This window comes from Homarus americanus, unplaced genomic scaffold (assembly GCF_018991925.1).
Source record: "Homarus americanus isolate GMGI-L3 unplaced genomic scaffold, GMGI_Hamer_2.0 scaffold45698, whole genome shotgun sequence".
Lineage (NCBI taxonomy): Eukaryota > Metazoa > Arthropoda > Malacostraca > Decapoda > Nephropidae > Homarus > Homarus americanus.
The window spans coordinates 12,197,029-12,218,278 of NW_024735554.1; the positions used below are offsets into that span (position 1 = coordinate 12,197,029).

The 21,250-nt window shown below is 37.5% G+C and overlaps 1 protein-coding gene across 2 annotated transcripts in view; it reads right to left on the bottom strand.

Moving 5' to 3' along the window:
* The window catches only part of LOC121871526 (THO complex subunit 1-like), a 78,567-nt gene that overhangs the window by 18,380 nt on the left and 38,937 nt on the right, over positions 1-21,250 (bottom strand). For both annotated transcript variants that reach the window (XM_042373947.1, XM_042373948.1), the window contains 2 exons: positions 12,987-13,110; positions 7,368-7,472 (listed from right to left, as the gene is read on the bottom strand). In XM_042373947.1, the coding sequence (XP_042229881.1) occupies positions 7,368-7,472; positions 12,987-13,110 (229 nt within the window). The remainder of the gene's footprint in view (positions 1-7,367; positions 7,473-12,986; positions 13,111-21,250) is intronic.

Here is a 21,250-nt window from a genome sequence, read left to right on the forward strand (position 1 = left end):
CATTCAGACTTGGGTTAAGGAACAAGTTCAAGAGTTTAATCAAGTGGTTGCTTTGAAAGTTAGGGAGTCAACAGATACAATAAGCTGAATCCTAAAACAATTTTCTAGACTTGAATCCTACCATCATAAGCTTGGATTACATACTGTACATATATTAATCCACGAAAGTTTCTTGCTACTCAAGAAGAAACCCACCAAAGGAGAAGTAAAAGATTTCAGGTCACTTTACTGGAGATAAAAACAATGATTTTACAATATGGAAATGCAAAATCTACAAAAGGAAACAGTCTTGTGAGTCCACTTTAAAAAAGGACCAAACCTGAATGGTGCACCTAGACACAGCATTCATATCAACTCCCTCTCCTAACAAGGAAACCATCCCAGCACATATATATGTCCAAATTACATTCTATGACAGGGAAACAAGACATCTAAGTACAAGTTCATCTAGAATTTAAAAAATAAATAATATGCTGTAGTTTAATATGTTGAGCCATAACTATTATTCATCTGAAGGAAGTGATTTAACAGTCTTTACAAGTTAAATGATGTTTCTTTTTCTAATCCAATACAAATATTATTTCACTATAATCTTGGTTTTTCCTCCATACCTAATCATGCCCTCTCCCCTTCCCCAAGCATAACCCCAGTTCTTAAAACCCATTTGCATTACTGGCTAAGACTCAAAGAAATGATTATTTATCAATCAAAACAGGATATTAATGGTGTGAAGTACCTATTAACATACAGACTTTATCTTGCTTAGCTTGTCTGGAATAAGTATAAAGTAATATCTGCCAATATATATCCATAATCATGTGCTCAGGCAAAGGAAGAAATATACAGATTTCTTAATATATAGGTAATTTTGCAAGAATGCAGAGGTAAACAACTTGTTATAATGCAGTGAGAGATATTACAGTAAATGGGAACTGCCCCAATGATCTTCCAGTTGGTCAGCCAGCCAGGAGTTGACAATATGTTTAACTTATTGTAAGGATGGTGTAGATCATCGCCTAATTTATTTACAATACTACTAAAACACCAAGCTGATATAAAATGCTGACATTACTGAATGCCACTGGTTGGAAGCATCTACTGGGGTCATCACAAAAGCTTTTACAATTGCACAGGGAACAAAAATGTGTGAATTAATATCAAACACTATGCACCTTACAGTAAAAATGTAATCCAGATCAAGAACTGTGTCAAAGTATATACAGGTTGTCCCCGACTTACGACAGCTTGGACTTACGACCGTCGGGACTTACGGCCGCCGCAGTTGTGACCATTTTTTTTTTTAAATGACGTGCGCATTTTCTATACCGAAACGTTTCCAGTTAATGTAGTCTCCATGTATAATTAGAAAATTATGGGGGCCCCATGTGCATTCAGCTGACAACATTAAAGGTAAGTGCTCAGTCACACTGTATCCATTCCTCATTATTTATTACTTTTACTGTACTGTATTTCATTGTAGATTTTTTATTTAATTTATTTTTATTTTTTAATCTATGTCGGACTTACGACCTGGATTTGGGTCCCTAACCCCGTCGTAAGTCGGGGAGCACCTGTACTGTCCAAGTTAAAAAGTCAAATATATGGAAGCCCTGTTATTTGAAGGGCCTAGGTACTACAGGTATCCCTCATGATACAAATTTTCTAGATAAGAAAATTTTTTAATATGAATTTCATAAACTGACACCACTCTTTCGAGATACGGAAGCTTCCCCCGCTTACACGAATTTTGGTCCGAGCAAAAATTCAAATCGCACACTGGGAGTCAGCAGGTGTGGCCATCTTGGGGAAAGATGGGCTGAGTAAGGCCCTTACTCAGCCCACCCCTGCTCACCCCCTTGTGATGGTGAGCCCAGATTGCCCTCTCATAAGGTAATGTACCAAAGTTACAGTATTTTCTTAATTTTTTCTTGTGTAAGGTAGTCATTTCATGTTTGAGGTAGTAAGTGTACAGACTGTGGGAGAGACAGAGAGAGCGGGTGGTGAGGTGTTGGGCCATACTGTGAATTAGTCCACATGACTTGTGGTCAAATCTTTATGTAAACAATTGCTGTCTAGTGTTGGTCAGTGATAACTACTATTGTTATAATAATCCAAACAGTATTATTAGTAAAAAATATAAGTGTAATTTTTAAGTAAACTACAGAATGTATAAACTTTTACCCATATGAGTGCATTTATCCCATCTTCTACCAAAACTTTCACTTTACAATCATGGTTTCATCGCTCCTGCTCTCTTGCATGCAGGGAGAGAGATAGGGCATATCAAGTTTTGAAACTATCTCCTTCTCCTTTTACCCACACCTCTTTCATTACTTCTAGGAATCGTTGTAAGGCTATTCTTCGTAGGGCAAAGTGGAATTTTATGAAAAGAAAAACCACTGACCAGACTAACTCTTCCTTTAGTAAATTCTTCTGGTCCTTAACCAAAAACATCTGTAATAACTTCTGCACTCCCTCTTTTCCTCCTCTCTTCCGACCTGATAACTCTATAGCCAACTCCCCCACTGATAAAGCCAATCTCTTTGGCACCTTATTCTCCTCTAACTCCACCTTAGACAATTCCAACTCTACCCCTCCTACTCCTGCTCCTCCTACTGAACCTATGCACTTTCCTCAAAGGGTTGCTGGTGTGTTATCCAGGTTGGATGTGAGTAAGGCGCATGGACCAGGCGGAATACCCCCTCGTGTTCTGAGGGAGTGTGCTGAACTTGTAGCCCCTGTGCTTGCTCGCCTCTTTTGCCTTTGCCTCAAAACGCAAACTTTTCCTTCTTCTTGAAAGCATGCCTTGGTTCAGCCCATCCCAAAGAAGGGTGACGATTCTAATCCCTCTAACTATCGCCTCATTGCCCTAACTTCATCTCTCTCTAAGATTTTCTTAACTTTAAACTCTCATTTTCTCCATCACCTTGAATGCTTTTCTCTTTTGTCAGATCACCAGTATGGCTTTTGCCAAGTGAGATCTGCTGGTGATCTGCTCTACTACTGCACCCATCTTTGGTCATCCTCTCTTAGGAATAATGAGGAAACTTTCGTTGTGGCCCTTGACATCTCCAAAGCATTTGACAGGGTATGGCACAAGTCTTTGCTTTCTAAACTTCCCTCTTATGGTTTCTCTCCCCCACTTTGTTCTCTAATTTCTAGCTTCCTTGAGAACCGATCCATGTCAGTTGTTGTCGAGGGATCGACCTTTCGCTCTTTATCTTCCAATAGTGGTATCCCTCAGGGTTCTGTTCTTTCACCTACTCTCTTCCTTCTTTTTATCAATGATTTACTCCACACCACAACTAATTCTATCCATTCATACGCTGATGATTCTACTCTTCACTCTTCTTCACATTTTTCCCTTCCCCCTAATTCTCAAACTCGATCTGTTTCTAGAGCTGATATCATTTCATCTACCAATGCGGATCTGTGCAGCATTTCCGAATGGGGAGGTAGAAACCTGGTTAAATTCAATAGTAATAAAACTCAGTATTTACCATTTAAACTTAACAAATTAGATGATCTCCCACCAATCACATTTCAGGGCGCAATCATTCTGCTGTAGTTACTTCACTCCAGAGCAGTTGCTTCAAGTTTATAAGGGATTCATTTGTCCTAACTTGGAGTACTGCTCTCATATCTGGGGTGGCTCTTCTTCTGTCCAACTGTTAGATAGGGTGGAATCAAAGGTATTTCGTCTTATTGACTCTCCTCCTTTAGTTGATAATCTTTCTGCCCTTTCCCTTCGCCGCAATGTTGCTTCACTCTCTCTCTTTAACAGGTACTTTAACGGGCAATGTTCGGTGCATTTGGCATCCTGTGTACGGCTGGCACACTCGTCTTGCCCACGGTGCCTGCAGTTTCTCTGTGGCTGTCGGTCACACTAGAATAACCCGTTATAGTACATTCTTCTTTCCTCACACAACCAAACTGTGGAATGCTCTGCCTTCTTCTGTGTTTCCATACTTTTACAATCTGTCTCACTTTAAAAAGCTGGTTTTCCGACATCTTCGTGGTGTAGATTAATATGGTCCTTTTTCTTTTCTAGGACGTATGGGAGTGCCATAATCCAGAAAAATACAGTACAGGGTGTCCCTGGGTTACGAACGGGTTCCGTTCCTGAGGACGTTTTTAAGTCAAATTTGTAAGTAAGTCGGAACACATGCTATGTGCATACAGTACTAACAGAACAATGACTAAAATACCACTATATCATAGCCTAAGTCCTTTTTTTTTTATGGTCATTAACCCACTCAGGCACAGGTCATTTTTAATGACCCACATCAAGGCCTTGGGGGCAAAAGTATAATAAAACAACAATAATAATAATAATAATAATAATAATAATGATGATGGTAATGATGATAATAATAATAATAATAATAATAATAATAATAATACAGTATTACCCCGCCTAACGCGGTTTCACTTAACGCGTTTTATCATATACGCGGTGCCTCGCCAGAGCTGAACTTTCACTTAACACGGATTTTTTCCACATATACGCGGTGAGTGTCCGGCTCGAGACGCTATTTTTAGATTTGCCCCACCCGCCACCCTGCCTGACTGCCTGTTTTAGCTCATAAAATTCATACAAATTACCCGGCCAGAATATAATTTACATTGCTGGAATTCTTATAATTTGGTGATCATTTTGAATATAAACATCATATATTTTGCATTAAACATACAATTTTTAGATAAAATTTTTCTCTAGGTAACTATGTTATCTTTTGTGCAAAATATATGACATTTATATTCAAAATATTCCTGGTCTTACAAGGAATCCAGCAATGTCAATTATATTATCCTAACTTTAGTTTGAGGTATTATTTATTAAAATTTAGTGGTTATCCCACACATCTCCTTGGGACGGTTGGTGGGGGGTGGGGGGGAGGGAGGGACCGACCGACCATCTGTTACCCTGTGAAGAATTATTTTTTTTTTTATTAACTGAAGATATTTGTTTTAGCTCATAAAATTCATACAAATTACCCGGTCAGAATATAATTTACATTGCTGGAATTCTTATAATTTGGTGATCATTTTGAATATAAACATCATATATTTTGCATTAAACATACAATTTTTAGATAAAATTTTTTCTCTAGGTAACTATGTTATCTTTTGTGCAAAATATATGACATTTATATTCAAAATATTCCTGGTCTTACAAGGAATCCAGCAATGTCAATTGTATTATCCTAACTTTAGTTTGAGGTATTATTTATTAAAATTTAGTGGTTTTCCCCCAAAAATTTCTCTGAGAGGGAAGAGCCAGTGAGTGTAGTGTGAGAAGAGGGGGAGGGAGTTGAGTCCATTATTTGAATGGACATTAACTTGGCGACTGTATTTCTCTATTTCTCTTAAGTATTAATTGTGTGCATGTACCATCATAAAATTAAGATGTTATTTTTACTACAACATAGGTATGTGCCTTCAAAAAGTGGAGTTTGGGGGTCGGGCCGGTTTCTATTGGAATTAATCCCATATGTTCTGTTGTTCACTTAACGCGGATTTCACTTAACGCGGGACCCTCTGGGTTCAATTGACCGCGTTAAGTGGGGTACAACTGTAATAATAATAATAAAATTTATAAAAATAAATAACAATTATAACAATTAATAAAAATTATAAATAATAATAATAATGAACCATAAATAAATTTAGAAAAAATGAAAAAATATCAAGAGTGAGAAATACTGTACAGTATGTATGTTGTGTTGTCAAAGTAAGAGAAACATTGAGACCCTGCAATTAAGTGTAAATGAGGCAGAAAGTCAGATCAGCAACCTGGGACTTGGTCACAATTTTCGTGATGCCATATGGCAGCAGGGTCTACCATTAGACAACACATTATGCTTCCAATATCTTCCCAGGCGGTAGTACCTCCCTGTTTGATAGCTGCCTACTACCTACTAAATACATCTAAAATCACTTAATTTAAGACAAAAGAAGAAATAGAATGACAAAATACAGTAAATGAAAGTAAAAAATAAGTCATCAGGTAAATAAAATACTGTAAATTTCAAGTTTAACCCCGTTCGTATCGGCGGGCGTTCATAAGTCGGGGATCCCCTGTACAGGTACTGCAGTACGAACAAGAGACAATTTGAAATGAGGTGTTCACCTTTTTCTTGCTCTATCGGTTAATTTTGAACCACACCGTTTATATATAATTTTTGGAGCTAAAAAATAAATCGTTTAACTTCAAATTCTTTGATAGTAAAGTTCTTGAAAGCTGGGGAGCACTGTAAAATGTTATTTACATTTGTCTAAATTTTTCTGATAACTGTATTTTTATTTTACCTGTATCAAAGTGTTATTTCTAACTCCACTATGGCAAGTACAGTCATCAAAACAACAAATATTTGGGACATAATTGATGAATAATGTTGAAGTGTTCTACTGATGAGTAACAAATATGTGAAATGACAAATAAAGGGAAGATGAAAAACAGGAACTCTCTGTATATGAGGAACATTTAATCTGATGTTTTGTGGTGGTGTGGCCAGGCAGAAAAATATGTGGGAAAGAAACAATCTGCACATCAAAGATCTGAATCAAGAGAACTAGTTCAAGGTTCATCCCAATTTATCTCTCGACTCACTACCTTTAAAAACAAAAACTAAATGAAGGACACAGCTCCCTTCATCATCCTGCAAATGATTGTTAACAGAATTTGTAGTGAGCCAAAGAGGATTTCTTCTTTGTCTCAAAATGAAATAGCCTCCTGACCCAGGTAGGTTCTGCCACAGGATTTAAGGGTGTGCATCCTGGCACACTCAAACAAATCTATTAATTTTCATAAAATGTTTGAGTGGAACAAAAAGATTGGCATTTGTAGATGGCACTTAATGAAGACTCTCCATATATTGTATAGTGTGTGAATCAAGGTGATTAAATGAGGACATGAGTTTGGACCATCCCTGGTACACAGTTATTAAAATCTGGTAATCAGTAGATAACTGCTCCTTATTTAACTGTCAATTGCTGACCACTATTCAGCTATCAATCATAATTTTTTTTTTAAATTTGAATAACTGTTGTAAAAACTATGCCATAAAAACCCATCTCCCAGGAAATTCCAGTTACAGTGTCTCCAGCTTCAGGATCTTGCCAACTTAAAAATGACTTGCAAGGTTTTCCTTCTTTCAAACCCATTTGACAACTGTACTTGTAGTGGTATCCCATGCAAAGGAACCAAAATCTACAGATACAGTATAGGTCATGTGGGGACTGACATTCTTTTTAATAAATAAACAAAACCTGTTATATGAGATGGGAGCCCTTTTGTGTTAAAATATTCTTAAATAAGACACTCTCCCTTAAGAACATAGAAATTGTTCACATATAGTCCTTACCTCCTCACTTTTGCCATTCTGTTTTGCCTTTCCTTTTTCATAACCTTCTGGTTTCTTGAATTCTGGGCATCCTTCATTTTTCCATTCACTCCACATTTCTTCTCTCTACAATTTTGAATACAATAAGCATTATTATTTATTAGCATCATTTCAAAAAGAAAATTTAACAACAGAAAGGTATGCGTAGATTAAAAAAATGTGATTAAGGCAGCATTCAGTCTTCAGAGATGAAGTTAATATAATGAAATAGCCCTAAATACTAGGTCAAAGATAAAAATAGTACAGTACAGTACAAGTACAGGTATACAGTAATACTGTACCCTCAAATCTGGGACCCTTGAAACCAAGGCTGAACTGATTTTGATTATTTTCCAGTTCCCTGGGTCAAGTTATGTTTATGCACGCGCACGCACACGCACACACGCACACACAAAATTAGCGAAATCTTCATTTTACTGTATAAATAATTTATATCATAAAATACAGAAACTACAGTACAGTTAATATAGAAGGTGAGAGTTTCCTAAAAGCAAGTTAAACAGAATTGTTTATGTTCCATAAGCTTCTAGTCAGAAAATTTGCCAGAAGTATAGAGTTCATAAATAGTTACTGTCTGATTGAAAACAGTCCAATACCTTATTATCTTCACATTTATTTGTATTAATATCACAGGTTGAACTTAAAAAATTTGAACATCAGTTATTCGAAAGCCTTGAGAAAAAAAAAGTGGTGGCATTTTTAACTACAGTACAGTCATCTCCCAATTTTTGGATAACACGTTTTATGGAACTCACAATAAAGGAAATTTCAGAAAAAAAGCCATTTTTTTCTAAAAACCTAACCTAACCTAGCTTTATACCTAGGAATGTAAATGCAAAAATAAAAATATACCTACCATATTTAAGAATTTCCTCCTCCCTGCCCCCAAAAATAAACAAAAACTGCCATGATAAACAATAAAATTGGTACAACACACATCATAAAATAGATACAATAGCACATATTTTATGAAAAATATTGCTCCTTCCACCCTCAAACCATTCTCTGGGCAATGCACTGTGTATATGCCATGACATCACATTGGGGGGGTGGAGGGGAGGAGCATGGCTACACTGGCAATGCAGTTACAGCCCACTGCCTCCACACATACAGTACATTCACTTCCCACACAAATGCACCCGTGCTTTTCATTTTTCATATTTTATAGTTTTATATTATCCTGCATGTTATTAATTTTTAAGATTTCCTTATCTATGACATTTTGCTTGAACGATGGTGATGTGTTAAGACTTCCCTCTAGTTATGATCAAATAAATTTACATGAATGATGGTCATCGTCAAGCCAATGTAGAATATGGAACGCATCTCTCAGTGCACTGGTCAGCAGCAATTTACCCGCGCACCACCACATGGCCACCTGGTACATTACAATTCCAAGCTTTGTTCCATGGTGATCACACATGCCAGTGATCATGTAGCTCAATGATTATCGGTCAGTAGCGGTGTTGTTAGTAATTATTGGTGTTTTTTGTTTTGTTTTTATCTTACATACAGTGAGAGGGCATCACTAACATTTACACTGAACTTTGTTTTGGTGACTGTGAAGTGATTTTTGCTATGTTTTATGTGACTGTAAAGTGTTTTGCCACTTTGTTGTGAACATAATGGCAACAGTGTTGGCCGCTATTATTGTTTTTACTTTATCCTCTGTTTTTGTGACATGTGCTTTCACACTGTTTTTGTTTCTGTGTAGTATAACTTTGAAAATGTCTGGGTAGGCCAATGCACCCAAGAAAATCAAGTCTCTGGAGGTGAAGCTTGACATTGTGAAGCTGTGTGGGAGTCAGAGTGACATCCCCACTCCACCTACGAGAGTCCACTTAACCTTGAAGGGGATATGTGATGACAACCAGACTTGTTCTTAATGATGTGATAAGTGTTGTTTAATTGTGTTTTATGTATACATATTATTATTGTAGGAATTTTATTTTCGGGTGTCAGACTGGCTGGGAACGTATCCCATTAAGCCCCATGTTACATGTATAATGATCCAGATTTATGATATTTCAACCTGCAATGAGTTTTCAAGAACGTAACCCCATTGTAAATAGGGGATACCCCGTACCTGATTTTTCCAAAAAATTATAGTTTTATTACATGTAACAATGGCAACATGTAGCCATCTCACAGCTAACTGGAGACGTGTGTTATGGATAGTTAGGGATTTCTACAGTACATTATTATACTCACTCAAACCTCTTTATTTCATTAGTTTAATTGTTGCATTACTATGTGTGTTTATGATCAGGATAGTATTAATAAAGTTTGCTGTTGTGAGCCACCAAGTAATGGTGTTGTAGCACACTCAGCTGACTGCAGAGGTAAATGCATAAAGCAATCATCACTGAGTGTGTATTTATGGTATGTATTATATTGTCCTCACTAGAGCCCAATTATGTCTTTAAATACTGATACTTACCAGTAATTTAAATTCAGTTATTCTGTACATTTTATATATTAGTTTATAATTATCTTAACAGTATTTTATTTGCTGCTTAGTGAAATATTAGGATTTTTTTTATAATGACCTTCAGTTAACCAAATATTTCTGTTATCCAAAATGGCTTTGGTCCCAAGCATTTTGAATTTTTTAAGTGCAACCTCTATTGTTTCCACATAGCATTTGATGTTCATATTGGCCATATTAAACCATATATTTGAGGTATCTTAAGCCACCTGCTCCTTGTTTTCACAGGGCTCATGTAAAAATCTAGATACCCGGTATTTTGTATTTGAACTTAATTATGAACTGTCAGTTTGCAGTGTTAAATACTATTTGTTAAAACTACTGTACAATATCTTAGAAACACACTTAAGTCAATACCACTTTAGTTTAAAATGTATAGATTTTAGCTTCTAGGAGTTAATATGTTATAGGTATTTACGAGTACAATATTTTCATTGAAGATTTTCTTATTAACAAGTGATACAAACATTGATAAACATTCAACTATAAATTTATACTACAGTACTGTACTTGTACAGTGGACCCCTGATGTTTGCAGAGTCTGGATTTGTGAATTGGTAAAAGTAAACCAACTCCCCATCATGATCCTGTACCTCGAGTATTCGTTGATTTTCAAGGAGTTAAAAGCTAAGTGTCTTGGGGGGCAAAACATCATAATCCACAAAATATCATTTATTGTAACAGTAAATTCTGGGTAAAACTGCATTCCCTTCCAATATATTACTTTCAAATTTACTTAAACAGAGAATGCTCAATTTTTACAATATTCACCGTTCTATATAAAATTAAGGTAAATTTTCACAGCTGCTTTTTGGACTGCAGATGCTCAGACTCAAGGTGATTCATGAAGCCAAAGAACTAAAGATAGATTGTGTTCTGTTTATTTGGATTGTTGTGAGGGAACAGTGTAGTGGTGGCCTGTGCGAGCAGATGTTGTGCCTGCTTATGTTGCCATCTATTGAGGCCGATGGCAATTACATTTTCATCAGTTGATCAACTGTCTCTGTTTAATATTTATTTATTAAACCTTTAAAAAATTATTTAACAAAATATAAAGTAATATGAAAAATTATAAATGCTTCTCCACGAAATAAAACATTACAGACATCATTAATGGTCTTTTAACACCAGAGGTTGCAGTCCAAGTTAAAGACTCCAGAAAATTGTCAGTTGTGAACTATTGTACAGTAATAACCTACCAGAAAATGCTATTACAAAAAGAGTTGTGTACTATAATAAGCAGCCAGGAATGTTGTTGTGACAGTAGAGTTGTGAACTGTTGTATTAACCTTCATTAGCACAAATGGTGCACATGGTTGCCTCATGAAGGACCAAGGGCACCTGTAATGTTGGCAATGCACTCTCCCTTTTCAAAATACTCAATCACTTCCATTTTCATCTCCAATGAAAAAGTTTCTTTGTCTCTTGCTATCAGCATCACTCTTATTACTTTCTGATCACTTTGCATTCATGTTGATGAAGGACAAGTCAAGAAACAACAGAGAATAGCCAGTCAATGATATGTGAGTGGCCCTGAGGGCTGACAGATGGGAAACTGAAGCATTGAGCCTGTGGAGGTGAGCTGGTGAGATGAAGCTGTGATATGTTGTGGCTTGTGTTAAACCGAAAATGCTATTGCAAAAAGTAACAGTTTCCCTAATTGGTTCCTTGTGCTAATATGAATTTCATATTGTGTAAATTTGTGTTAAGTGGGGACTAACTGTACAAACAAAAGATGAAAAGTTGAAGATTATGGATGAAGCCTACAACAGCTGAAACAAGGATACAGTACAAGGTAGCACAGGATGAAGTACAGTAAATAGATTTAAGTGAATAGCAAAGGCATATTTTTGGAACAGAGAGGGAAATAGAGAAAACTGCTACAACATTAAAGATAATGCTGTAGTATTTTAACTAATGAAGCCAATATAAGAGATGGACTAATTACTTCTTAGACTTATTACATCTGGATGGTCTTGCAAATGACATATGCATTGTGATCCTAGTTGATGACAATGTATGTGATGATATCACAAAAGACAAGATACAGGTTACATTTCAAAGGATGAAAGATGGAAAAGCACCTGGATGTGACATGTTACCAAGTGGGTGGATATGGCATAATTGTCTCTGGCAAATATTTTTGACAGTGTGGTGTACTGGTAAACTATTAGAGGACTGGATCAGTCCATAATGGGCTAAATATTTAATGGAAATAAAACAGTGTTAGAATTACAGAGAAATATCCCTGTAAATTCCTGGGAATGATATATGAGAAAACAAAGCATTTTAGATACCAGGGAATCAATGGAACAAGTAATGAACTAAATCAAAGACAAGTAGGGTACTGAATTGGATAGAAGAAGAGGGAAAAGAGTAATGGGTGCACTGGGAAATGTATAGAGATATAGAACCACATCAAAGGTGGTAAATATGTAGATGTGCACAGTTATTGTTAAGCTAACATTATTAGCTACAGTATATGGGTGTGCAGCATGGATTCTTCATGCAAGAAGAGGCAATTCAAAAATGACATGAATGAAATGTTTGAGAGTACTGTACAGTATTATGTAGGGTGAATAAGGATTTGTGAAACTGAAAGAAGCGTTAGACACATAGTAGATCAGGTAAGTCAGGTAGGACAAAAGAGGAAAGGAAGTAAATGACTGGTAACAAGAATAAAATCCAGAGGTGGATGGCAGGAGGGAAAATGGAAGACCAAGAAGGAGGTGGAAGGATGGGGTGAAGGACTTGACATCATGATGTTGAGCGGTTTACTGGGATGAAAATGGTGCTGATGGGTGGTGGTGTGTGATGTGACAGGAGCAAATGAGATATATATTGGGGACTTGTTATGAAGGAGAACATCAGAGCAGAACATATCTAGGGAGAGAATGTTTAGGGAAAGCAATTTTGTTCTTGCATCTGGCCACCCTGTAATATACCAAGAGAAGACTTGAGTGGAAAAAAAAAAAATCCACGTGATGTTAAGAAACTGAATCAGTTGCATCTGTGAGTCTTACAAATGGTTTAGTTTGAAAATACTAGACACCAAACTTCTACATCTCCCTTAAAGACTTTGAAGTACATACCATTAATATGTGCTTTACTGTCTTCACAAACACTGGACCATCAGGGGGAGTCTCTTCCAAAAGTGTATAAACAAGGTCCTCAGTCTTCTTGACCCATGCTGACTGGTCTTCTGTTAGAGTCTCCCTACAAAAGACAAAATCAAAATTAAGTGAAATTATATCTATGTTATCTATTTACTGTAATAAAATTAACAAAGTACAGTACAAGAGAAGAGATAACTGATAAATTTAAGCTTAAAATCCCATTTTATAGACTTGCCCCAAATGTTATTCACCAAAACAATAATTTCATCTCAACATTTGGGATGGTGTAATACCTCACCAGGTGTTGAGCATGGATATTATTTTTGTAATGAAATTAATAATGACATATGACGTGAAAAACTAAGTGTTTAAAGATATAAATGCATCCGACACTGAATGGAATACAATACAAAACAGTGAAAACAATGATAATTTGCTTGTTGATCGTGTAACAAGTGTCGAGAGCCAATCAAAACTCATCCGAGGTATTGTAGCGACCCTAGAAATCATAGAATTCCACAGAAAGTTCTTAGACTTTAAGATGAACCATCGTGACACCCAGTTAGCTTTGAGAAGTCGCATTGTGGGCGTACGAGAAGCTGAACTCTCTATCTGAGACATATCCCATGAGCTTGGAATATCAGCCGCTAATGTAATCAAATGGATTAGAAGATGTGAAGAGAGTGGCAACCTGAACGACCTTGGTGAGTACTGATCCGAATGACATATTATTGGTGATTACACAGGCAATCAAATATATTTACTTAGTATAAAAAATAAGTGGCTTTTAGTCAGCATTTTCTTTTTGATTGAGAGAGACATCTCCAGCTACGAGTGACTACTCCTGAAGACGATGCAAGGACCTTGAAAGCAGCTGAGGACAACCCTTTCACTAATGCTGTTGCAATTCGCGAAGATCTGCGGCTGGACGTGACCGCTGGAACTGTCCGGAGGTGGCTTCATGAGGCGGGTATCCACCACAGGATTTCCGTCAAGAAAGAACGACTGACAGAGGAACACCGTGCTGCCAGACTCGCCTTCGCTCGTTGACATGCTAACCAGTCGCTGGAATTCTGGGAAAGAGTTGTCTTCACAGATGAAAAGACCTTTGCATCGACCAATCACGGCAGAATACACATGTGGAGGCGCAACAACACTGGATAACAATAAAACATCATTTTACCCAGAGCACCAATTAACAAATGCAGTAAAACACACTAATACAAAGGTTACACCTTTTATGAATTCTTACACTTATGGTAACATTTCAGGAACTGCTGTATGTAAATTAGATGCAAAGTTTATAAATCAAGTAATCCTGTCCTTTAGACCTGCTAAAACTACTAATCCAATCCTATGATATAAATAAATACTACAGTCCTGCCTCTACTCTCTCGGCAAGGCACACGTCAATAATGACTATTCGTGTTTATTTGTCCTGCTGTATTCTACATAAAATACCAAATTGGAACCCATTAAGTTGCAATTTATATACTAAGCCAGAGTAACTTTAAGATAATTAAAGTAAAGGTTTACAACAATACTGTTAGACAAATTATAATGCATCATGACATTAACAGCTGAAATTTTCTAGCAGGTATGACCGTGAGCATAATTACGAGGTGGCTCGTAGTGAACGCAGCACCTGTAATATGTGGGGCTATATGTCTGGCCACAGTGTGGGACACTTGGTTCAAATCAATGGGATATTTACAAGGCAGAAGTATCTGGACATTTTGGAGAATTTTTTCTTGCCCTCTACAGGAAAGTAATTTCCCTTTATCTCTGGACCTATTGTTTTCATTCATGACCAGTGGCCCATACACATGGCTAGAGTTGTCCAGCAGTGGTTTGCTGACCGTGAGAATTTGCAGCTGCTGGATTGGCCTAGTCGAGGGGCTGACATGAACCCTTCGGAAAATTTATGGGTGGATATTGTGAACACTTGGGAGCCTCAGAGGGAAAGAACATCTCGAGAGTTGTCTGCCCACACCAAGGCAGAATAGGAGGTATTTAGGGCCAAACATGATATCCTCCGCAACCTTATTAGATCAATGCCCGAAAGACTTAATGCCATTATCAACAAAGAAGGTGGGTGGACAGGATACTAAAGTGAAGAATTTAAGTCAGTGAAAACAAGCCTTTTCCAGAAGTCCAGAGCCTAATGCCGACAAACCAAGACAAGTCCGCTGGCACGGTGTTCCTCTGTCAATGATTTCTGATACCCAAGTCCAACCTCATATCATCACTTATTAGGACAGCCTTTGTGAAAGCAAAAATCTAGCCACCTCTCATGATCTTCACTTTCACTAGGTCATCTCTCATACTTCTCAGTGAAAATGTGTAATAAAATTTTGTATACTTTATTTTATCATTAATAAGAAGTGAATATTTTATATTCCTTTATGATAACAATCACTACTGTTTCATTTCACGTAATAATACAACTTCCCATACTTTTTTATTGCATTATTCCTAACCTCTCAAAATAAGTTTATTATAAGATTGGGTATTATATCTAAATATTTGGTCAACATCAACCATTGACTGCCATCTGTTCTCCCAAGATATTCTTACTCAGAATTTGTGTGGGAAGGTTAAGATTGCGTGTTTCTCTGGCCTCCAACTTTAGATTAAAAATTACCATTTACAGTGCAAAAATGAGCATTGTTACAACATTGTCTTCACTTGCTACCTTCCCAAATATCTTTGTGTCGTCCGCAAACTTGACAATGCGGTTTGATATGTTTTCATCTATGGCAATTACGTAGATCACAAACTGGTGGGTCTAAGGATAGAGCCTTGTGTTACTCCACTGAGAACTTTTTCCATACAGAATGTACTCCATTTATTACCACTCTTTGTTGCCTGTTTTCGAGCCGGTTGTTAATCCACATAAAAATCTTGTCTGTGATGCCATGTGCCTGGATCTTGGCTAATTGTGTTTGTGGAACTTTGTCAAATGCCTTGGAGAAATCCATGTACAACAAATCCACTGGTGAGCTTTGGTCCACTTAGTCTGTAACTGTTTCAAGGAATATGATTACGTTTGTTAAGACAGGATTTTCTTTCCATGAAAATGTGTTGTGATGCATTGATGAGACCTGAGACTGTGCTCACTCAAGTGTTGGATGATGGCATCCCTCAGAATTTTCTCAAGGAGTTTGCACATTGTCATGGGTGTGTGCTAATTATTCATATTCATATATCTGTATTATCTATGAGCTAGGCTTTCTCCCTATTCAGACTATGGGATTTTTCCTATGTTATTGGATTATACCACATGTCCCACTGTGCTGGGGACCACGTGGTGAGTTAGCCAGGGTGCAGCGAGGTATTTCATCATCCACTAGAAGTAGGGTGCGATCAATTTTGTGCTAAGCCCATGTGTTGTTGCTTGTGTACTCATTGCTATACCATGTACTGTATTATAGCTCATATTAACTACCTATTGCACTCACATAGACAGTCCTATCTTCTCCCATTAAAACCTTGCTTTGTCATATATGTACACCAGGTAAATTAAATAACATTCATCTGGCATGTGCCGATGGGCAGAGCTTACTAGGCCACCAGCGTGGTATGACCCAGGCTGTCTCCTCTGTTCTACAACAGCCTCACTAGAGGACACTCTGTCCTTGTTCCAGCTCTGGCCAGTAGACATGTCTGGCTCAGCTTCTTTCTCTTCTCTGTCTGAGCCATGTGGCCAAGGTTTGTTCTTCCTGTCCTAGGGAATGTTAGACGGGTGTCGGTGGTGCTTATGCTAACCTCCCAATTAGGGAGGAAATGCATTTACATTGTCTCTTGTACCTTTTATTTGTAAATAATGTAAATAAGCTAGATTTACCTAGGTGTTTCTGTTGGTCCTTTCTGCCCAGAATTTTATTCTTCAGCCGTGATTGAGTATTTAAGAACACCGAAAGAGTATTTCACGAAGTCTATCCCACTTAAAGTTAGCCATAGCAGTATATCACTGTTGTCCACCTTTGTGTCTTTTGGGGTAAGTTTGTGTGAGACAACAGGGTTGTGATAATATACAGAATGAGATGTTAAGCTCATTGGGCTGTAGTTTTCTGCTGCACTGTTCCTATCTGTCTTGTATACTGGGGTGACATTGGCCAATTTCCAGTCTCTAGGCACTTTACCTTGTTCCAACAACTTCTCGAATAAGAGTCTTAGAGGGGTGCTAATCTCATCTGCCACCTCCTTTATCATATTGGTCTGTGATTTTTCCATTCCAGGGACTTAGAATTCTTTCAAGCTGGCTACTTTCCTCTTGATGATTTCTTCTGTAATTGCTATCTCTCTTAATTTATTTTTTGCTATGTTATTCTTTGTCTCTTGTGTGAATACTGATGCAAAGTATTCATTTAACCCTATGCCCCGGTTGATGTTCCGGAACGTGCGCCTTTTCGCGCCATTGTTTGAATGCCCAGCGCGGGTTATAAGGTTCCAGCATGACTATTTGGTGGTCACGCCACATGCAGGGTAGCGTGGGTGGGCTCAGTGCGGTTAGTACGCATTAGCCTGTCGCCATGGAGAGTCGTCTCTCAACCTCTCACGCTAAGAGTAGTGTAGTTGTATTACTGGAAAATAATGCTATGATTATGTTATAAATGTATTTATTTGTGGAATTATTATTCCGATAATTATTTATATGCATCACTTTCTCTCCTAAAAACAAAGACAGCAGACATCATGGCGATAGACTGTGTGTGTCGCCAAGCACATTTTATGCAAAATATTGCAAATAAAATAAATTCTGAATGAATTATTCAGAGGAAATAACTATTGTTATCAGTAAATATATGCATTACTGGCCATCCTGGACACAAAGGCAAGCAGAAAATGGCCGCTAAGTGGGTAGTGACCACGAGCGCTAGCCGTCAAACAAGATATCCCCTTATCTCCATCGCCACTGCTGCCACAGGGAAGTTTCTAGAGGGTCAATATATAGTTTTTCTTACTTCTTTTTGATTGTTTTCTCATTTAAAAAGGTTGAAAATTATTTTTGGAAAAGTTGATTTTTCTCGATTTACCCCGCGTAGGGGGTACGGCCAGCGGCACCCTAGCCCGGGGCGTAGGGGTTAAGGTATCAGCCGTTTGTCTGTCATCCCCCAGGGTCATGTTGTTTTCGTCCTTTAGAGAGCCAATAGTATCCTTGGTTTTCATTTTACTCCTGGCATACTCATAAAAGAACTTGGGATCTTTCTTATTATTTTGGGCTAGTTACAGCTTGAACTGCCATTTGAATGATTTAATTTCCTGATTGGCTACATTTAGGGCTCTCTTGTATACTGGACTACATAATCTGCATGATGCCCTGAACTCCGGTATTTTTCCACATCTGATATTTTCTTTTACAATCTTCCCTAGATCTGTGATTTATCCACCTGGTCTTGTATCCTCTTCTCCTTGTTTTACGGGGTAAACATTCCTCTACTGTTAACTTAAGGATTTCCATGAAGTCTTACATTAATTCTTCTATGTCTGACTCCTCTTTAACAAATTCCCCCCAGTCAAATCTCTGTAGTTTGTCCTTCATGAGCTGGTAATCTCCATGGTTGAAGTCATAGTATTCCTCCCCAACTTTCTCTCGACTATCAAAGTATCTTAGTATGTAGTGATCACTGGTTGGAGTTTTATCCCGATGTCTATCATAGGCTCCTCGGTTGTAAAGATTAAATCTAGAATGTTGTCCCCCCCCCCCCATCGTGAGTAAGACACCTGGTCAGTTATATAAAGGTAAGCTACCAGTATTAGGCTAATTGCTGTTTTCCTTAATATTTTTTTTTTACTGTAATTTATGTTAATAAATTAGGTCTTGCAACACTTAAATTGTTAATGAATCTTGAGGGATTTGGCAATGACTTGGCAACCTCACGCACCTCAGTCTTTGTTCAGTCTGCATACATATAACATGTGTTACTGCAGACTGTGCTTTAAGCAATATAACTTGTCTCCAAAACATTTTTATAAGTTTATTTTCATTATTTGTGGTCAAAAATATTTTGATTAAAAAAGTCTTTACGACTAAAAACTGCTGAGTCACTCCACAAATATCATAATCTTCCCTCTTCACCCTCCTTGAAGCCTACATTTTCTATCGCTTAGCAACGTGACTAACATACTGTAACAAGCATTTTTCCCCCTTTTTATGTTTTTACTCTATTAATGAATGATATCATTGAAGTAAAACACTGTTATTGTAAAATAACACATAAAGACTAATAATAATATTACAAATTGTAAAGCAGAATGTCCGTCATGTTGGCATTTTCCAACCTATTGCCCCCTAACTCTTTAATTTCCATTGAATCAACTGTAATTACTGTATAATGAAATTTTTCGTTAACACAATGTTCTTCAGGAATGCAACAATACTGCATTATAGGAGAACAGACTGTACTGAAGGCATGAGATAACATAGGCATGTCATTGGTGGCTGAATTGACTAATGCAATCATGATGTAATGTACTACTGTATTCTAGACAATTGGAGGAAAAGTGTGAAAGCAGGAACTACAGGCGCCTGAAGCTGTTCGTTCAGGCTATGAAATAGGTGGAAAAAGTGATTGCAAAATTATTAAAGGAGAGAAGAGATATAAATGAAATGCAGTTTGGGTTCAGACCAGATAGGGGGACAACAGAAGCAATATATATGGCCAAGCAATTACAAGAGAAATATCTAAGGAAGGAGAAAAAGCTGAACATACTTGTATTTGTTGACCCAGTAATTGTTTGTTAATGAGGAAAAAAGTCAGTTAGATCAGCAACCTGGGACTTGGTAAAAATTTTTTTGATGCCATAAGGCAGCAGGGTCTACCATTAGACAACACATTATGCTTCCAATATCTTCCCAGGCGGTAGTACTGTTTGACAGCTGCCTACTACCTACCTTCTCTTAGCATTAGGGTACAGGCAATAACACAGGATTTCAGGACTTGGAGCTGTTATATGCTGATAGCAAATAGTTTTGAAGAAAAATCTACGAAATGGATGGAAGGAATAGAATCAAAGGGTTTGAGAGTGAATGTAGTGAAAACAAAAGTACAGTATTGGTTAGTGGTATGGGTGAGGGACTCATGGTAGAAAGGGGAAAATGGCCATGTGCTGCCTGTAAGAAAGGTGTTTGCAGTAACTTAATAATGTACAGTGAGTGTGAAAGGTGGGTACACATTCAGTGCCATGGATTGGATGGCAGACTAAGTTTTTTGTATGTGCATGGAACCGAGTGGTCTAAGCAAGGCCAGAGAAATTCATCACTATGGATATGTCCCCTGGACTGTGTCAATGACTCATGTTACCTTGGTGACATGATCCGTGCTAGAGGGGGTGCCGAAGCAAGCACAGTAACTGAAAGAGGCAAAAATGGCTAGGGAAAGTTTAGGGAGTGGCTGCCTTTATTGATGCTAGAGGGTCTTCCCTCCACATGAGAGGAAAGACATATGCAACTGGCACAAGAAGAGTGATGTTATACGACAGTGAAATACGAGCAGTTGAAATGAGAATGGCAAGATGTATGTGCAATGTGGCACTGAAAGACAGTAAACTCTCTTCAGAGCTAAGAGGGCGGGTGGATATTGAGAGTACAGTGATCCCTCGGTTAACAAATGCCTCGGTTAACGAAATTTCAGTTAACGAATTACCTTCCATAAGAATCTTCAATTCGGTTAACGAAATTTTTACGAAATCGTGTCAACATGTTTTCGCCTGCTTTCGCCTGCTCACCAGCTGTAGTATTCGGCCGCTAATACATTAATCGGTTTTAGGGCTTAAATTCGTTTTAGGGCTTAAATTCGTTATCATTTGAGTAAATATCAAGAAGGTTGTACTGTTCAATAATTTTCCAAGTCTTACATTAAAATTTTTAGTCATTTTAACAATTATTTAACATAATTGAAGTACAGGGAACTAGTTTTTAGCGTGCCAAACAGCCACTTGACTCGCCCAGAACGGCGTCAGTTTGTGTCTCTGCTCAGTGGAGGAAGCATCTTGCTTGAGACTCTCTTGAACATAAACTATTTTTACGTTTTTACAGTACAATTATTGGTCATTCTGAAATATATTTTACATATTGACAATATATAGTGCAGTGTTGATTTAAAGAAAATAATTTTGAATTACACCAAGTGAACTTAAAATTTTATGGGTGAAATGGCAGCATGAAGCATGGGGTGATTTCTCTTCCACCCCACTGCCTTCTCTTCTCCCTTCTCCTCCACCTCCACTTCTAATTT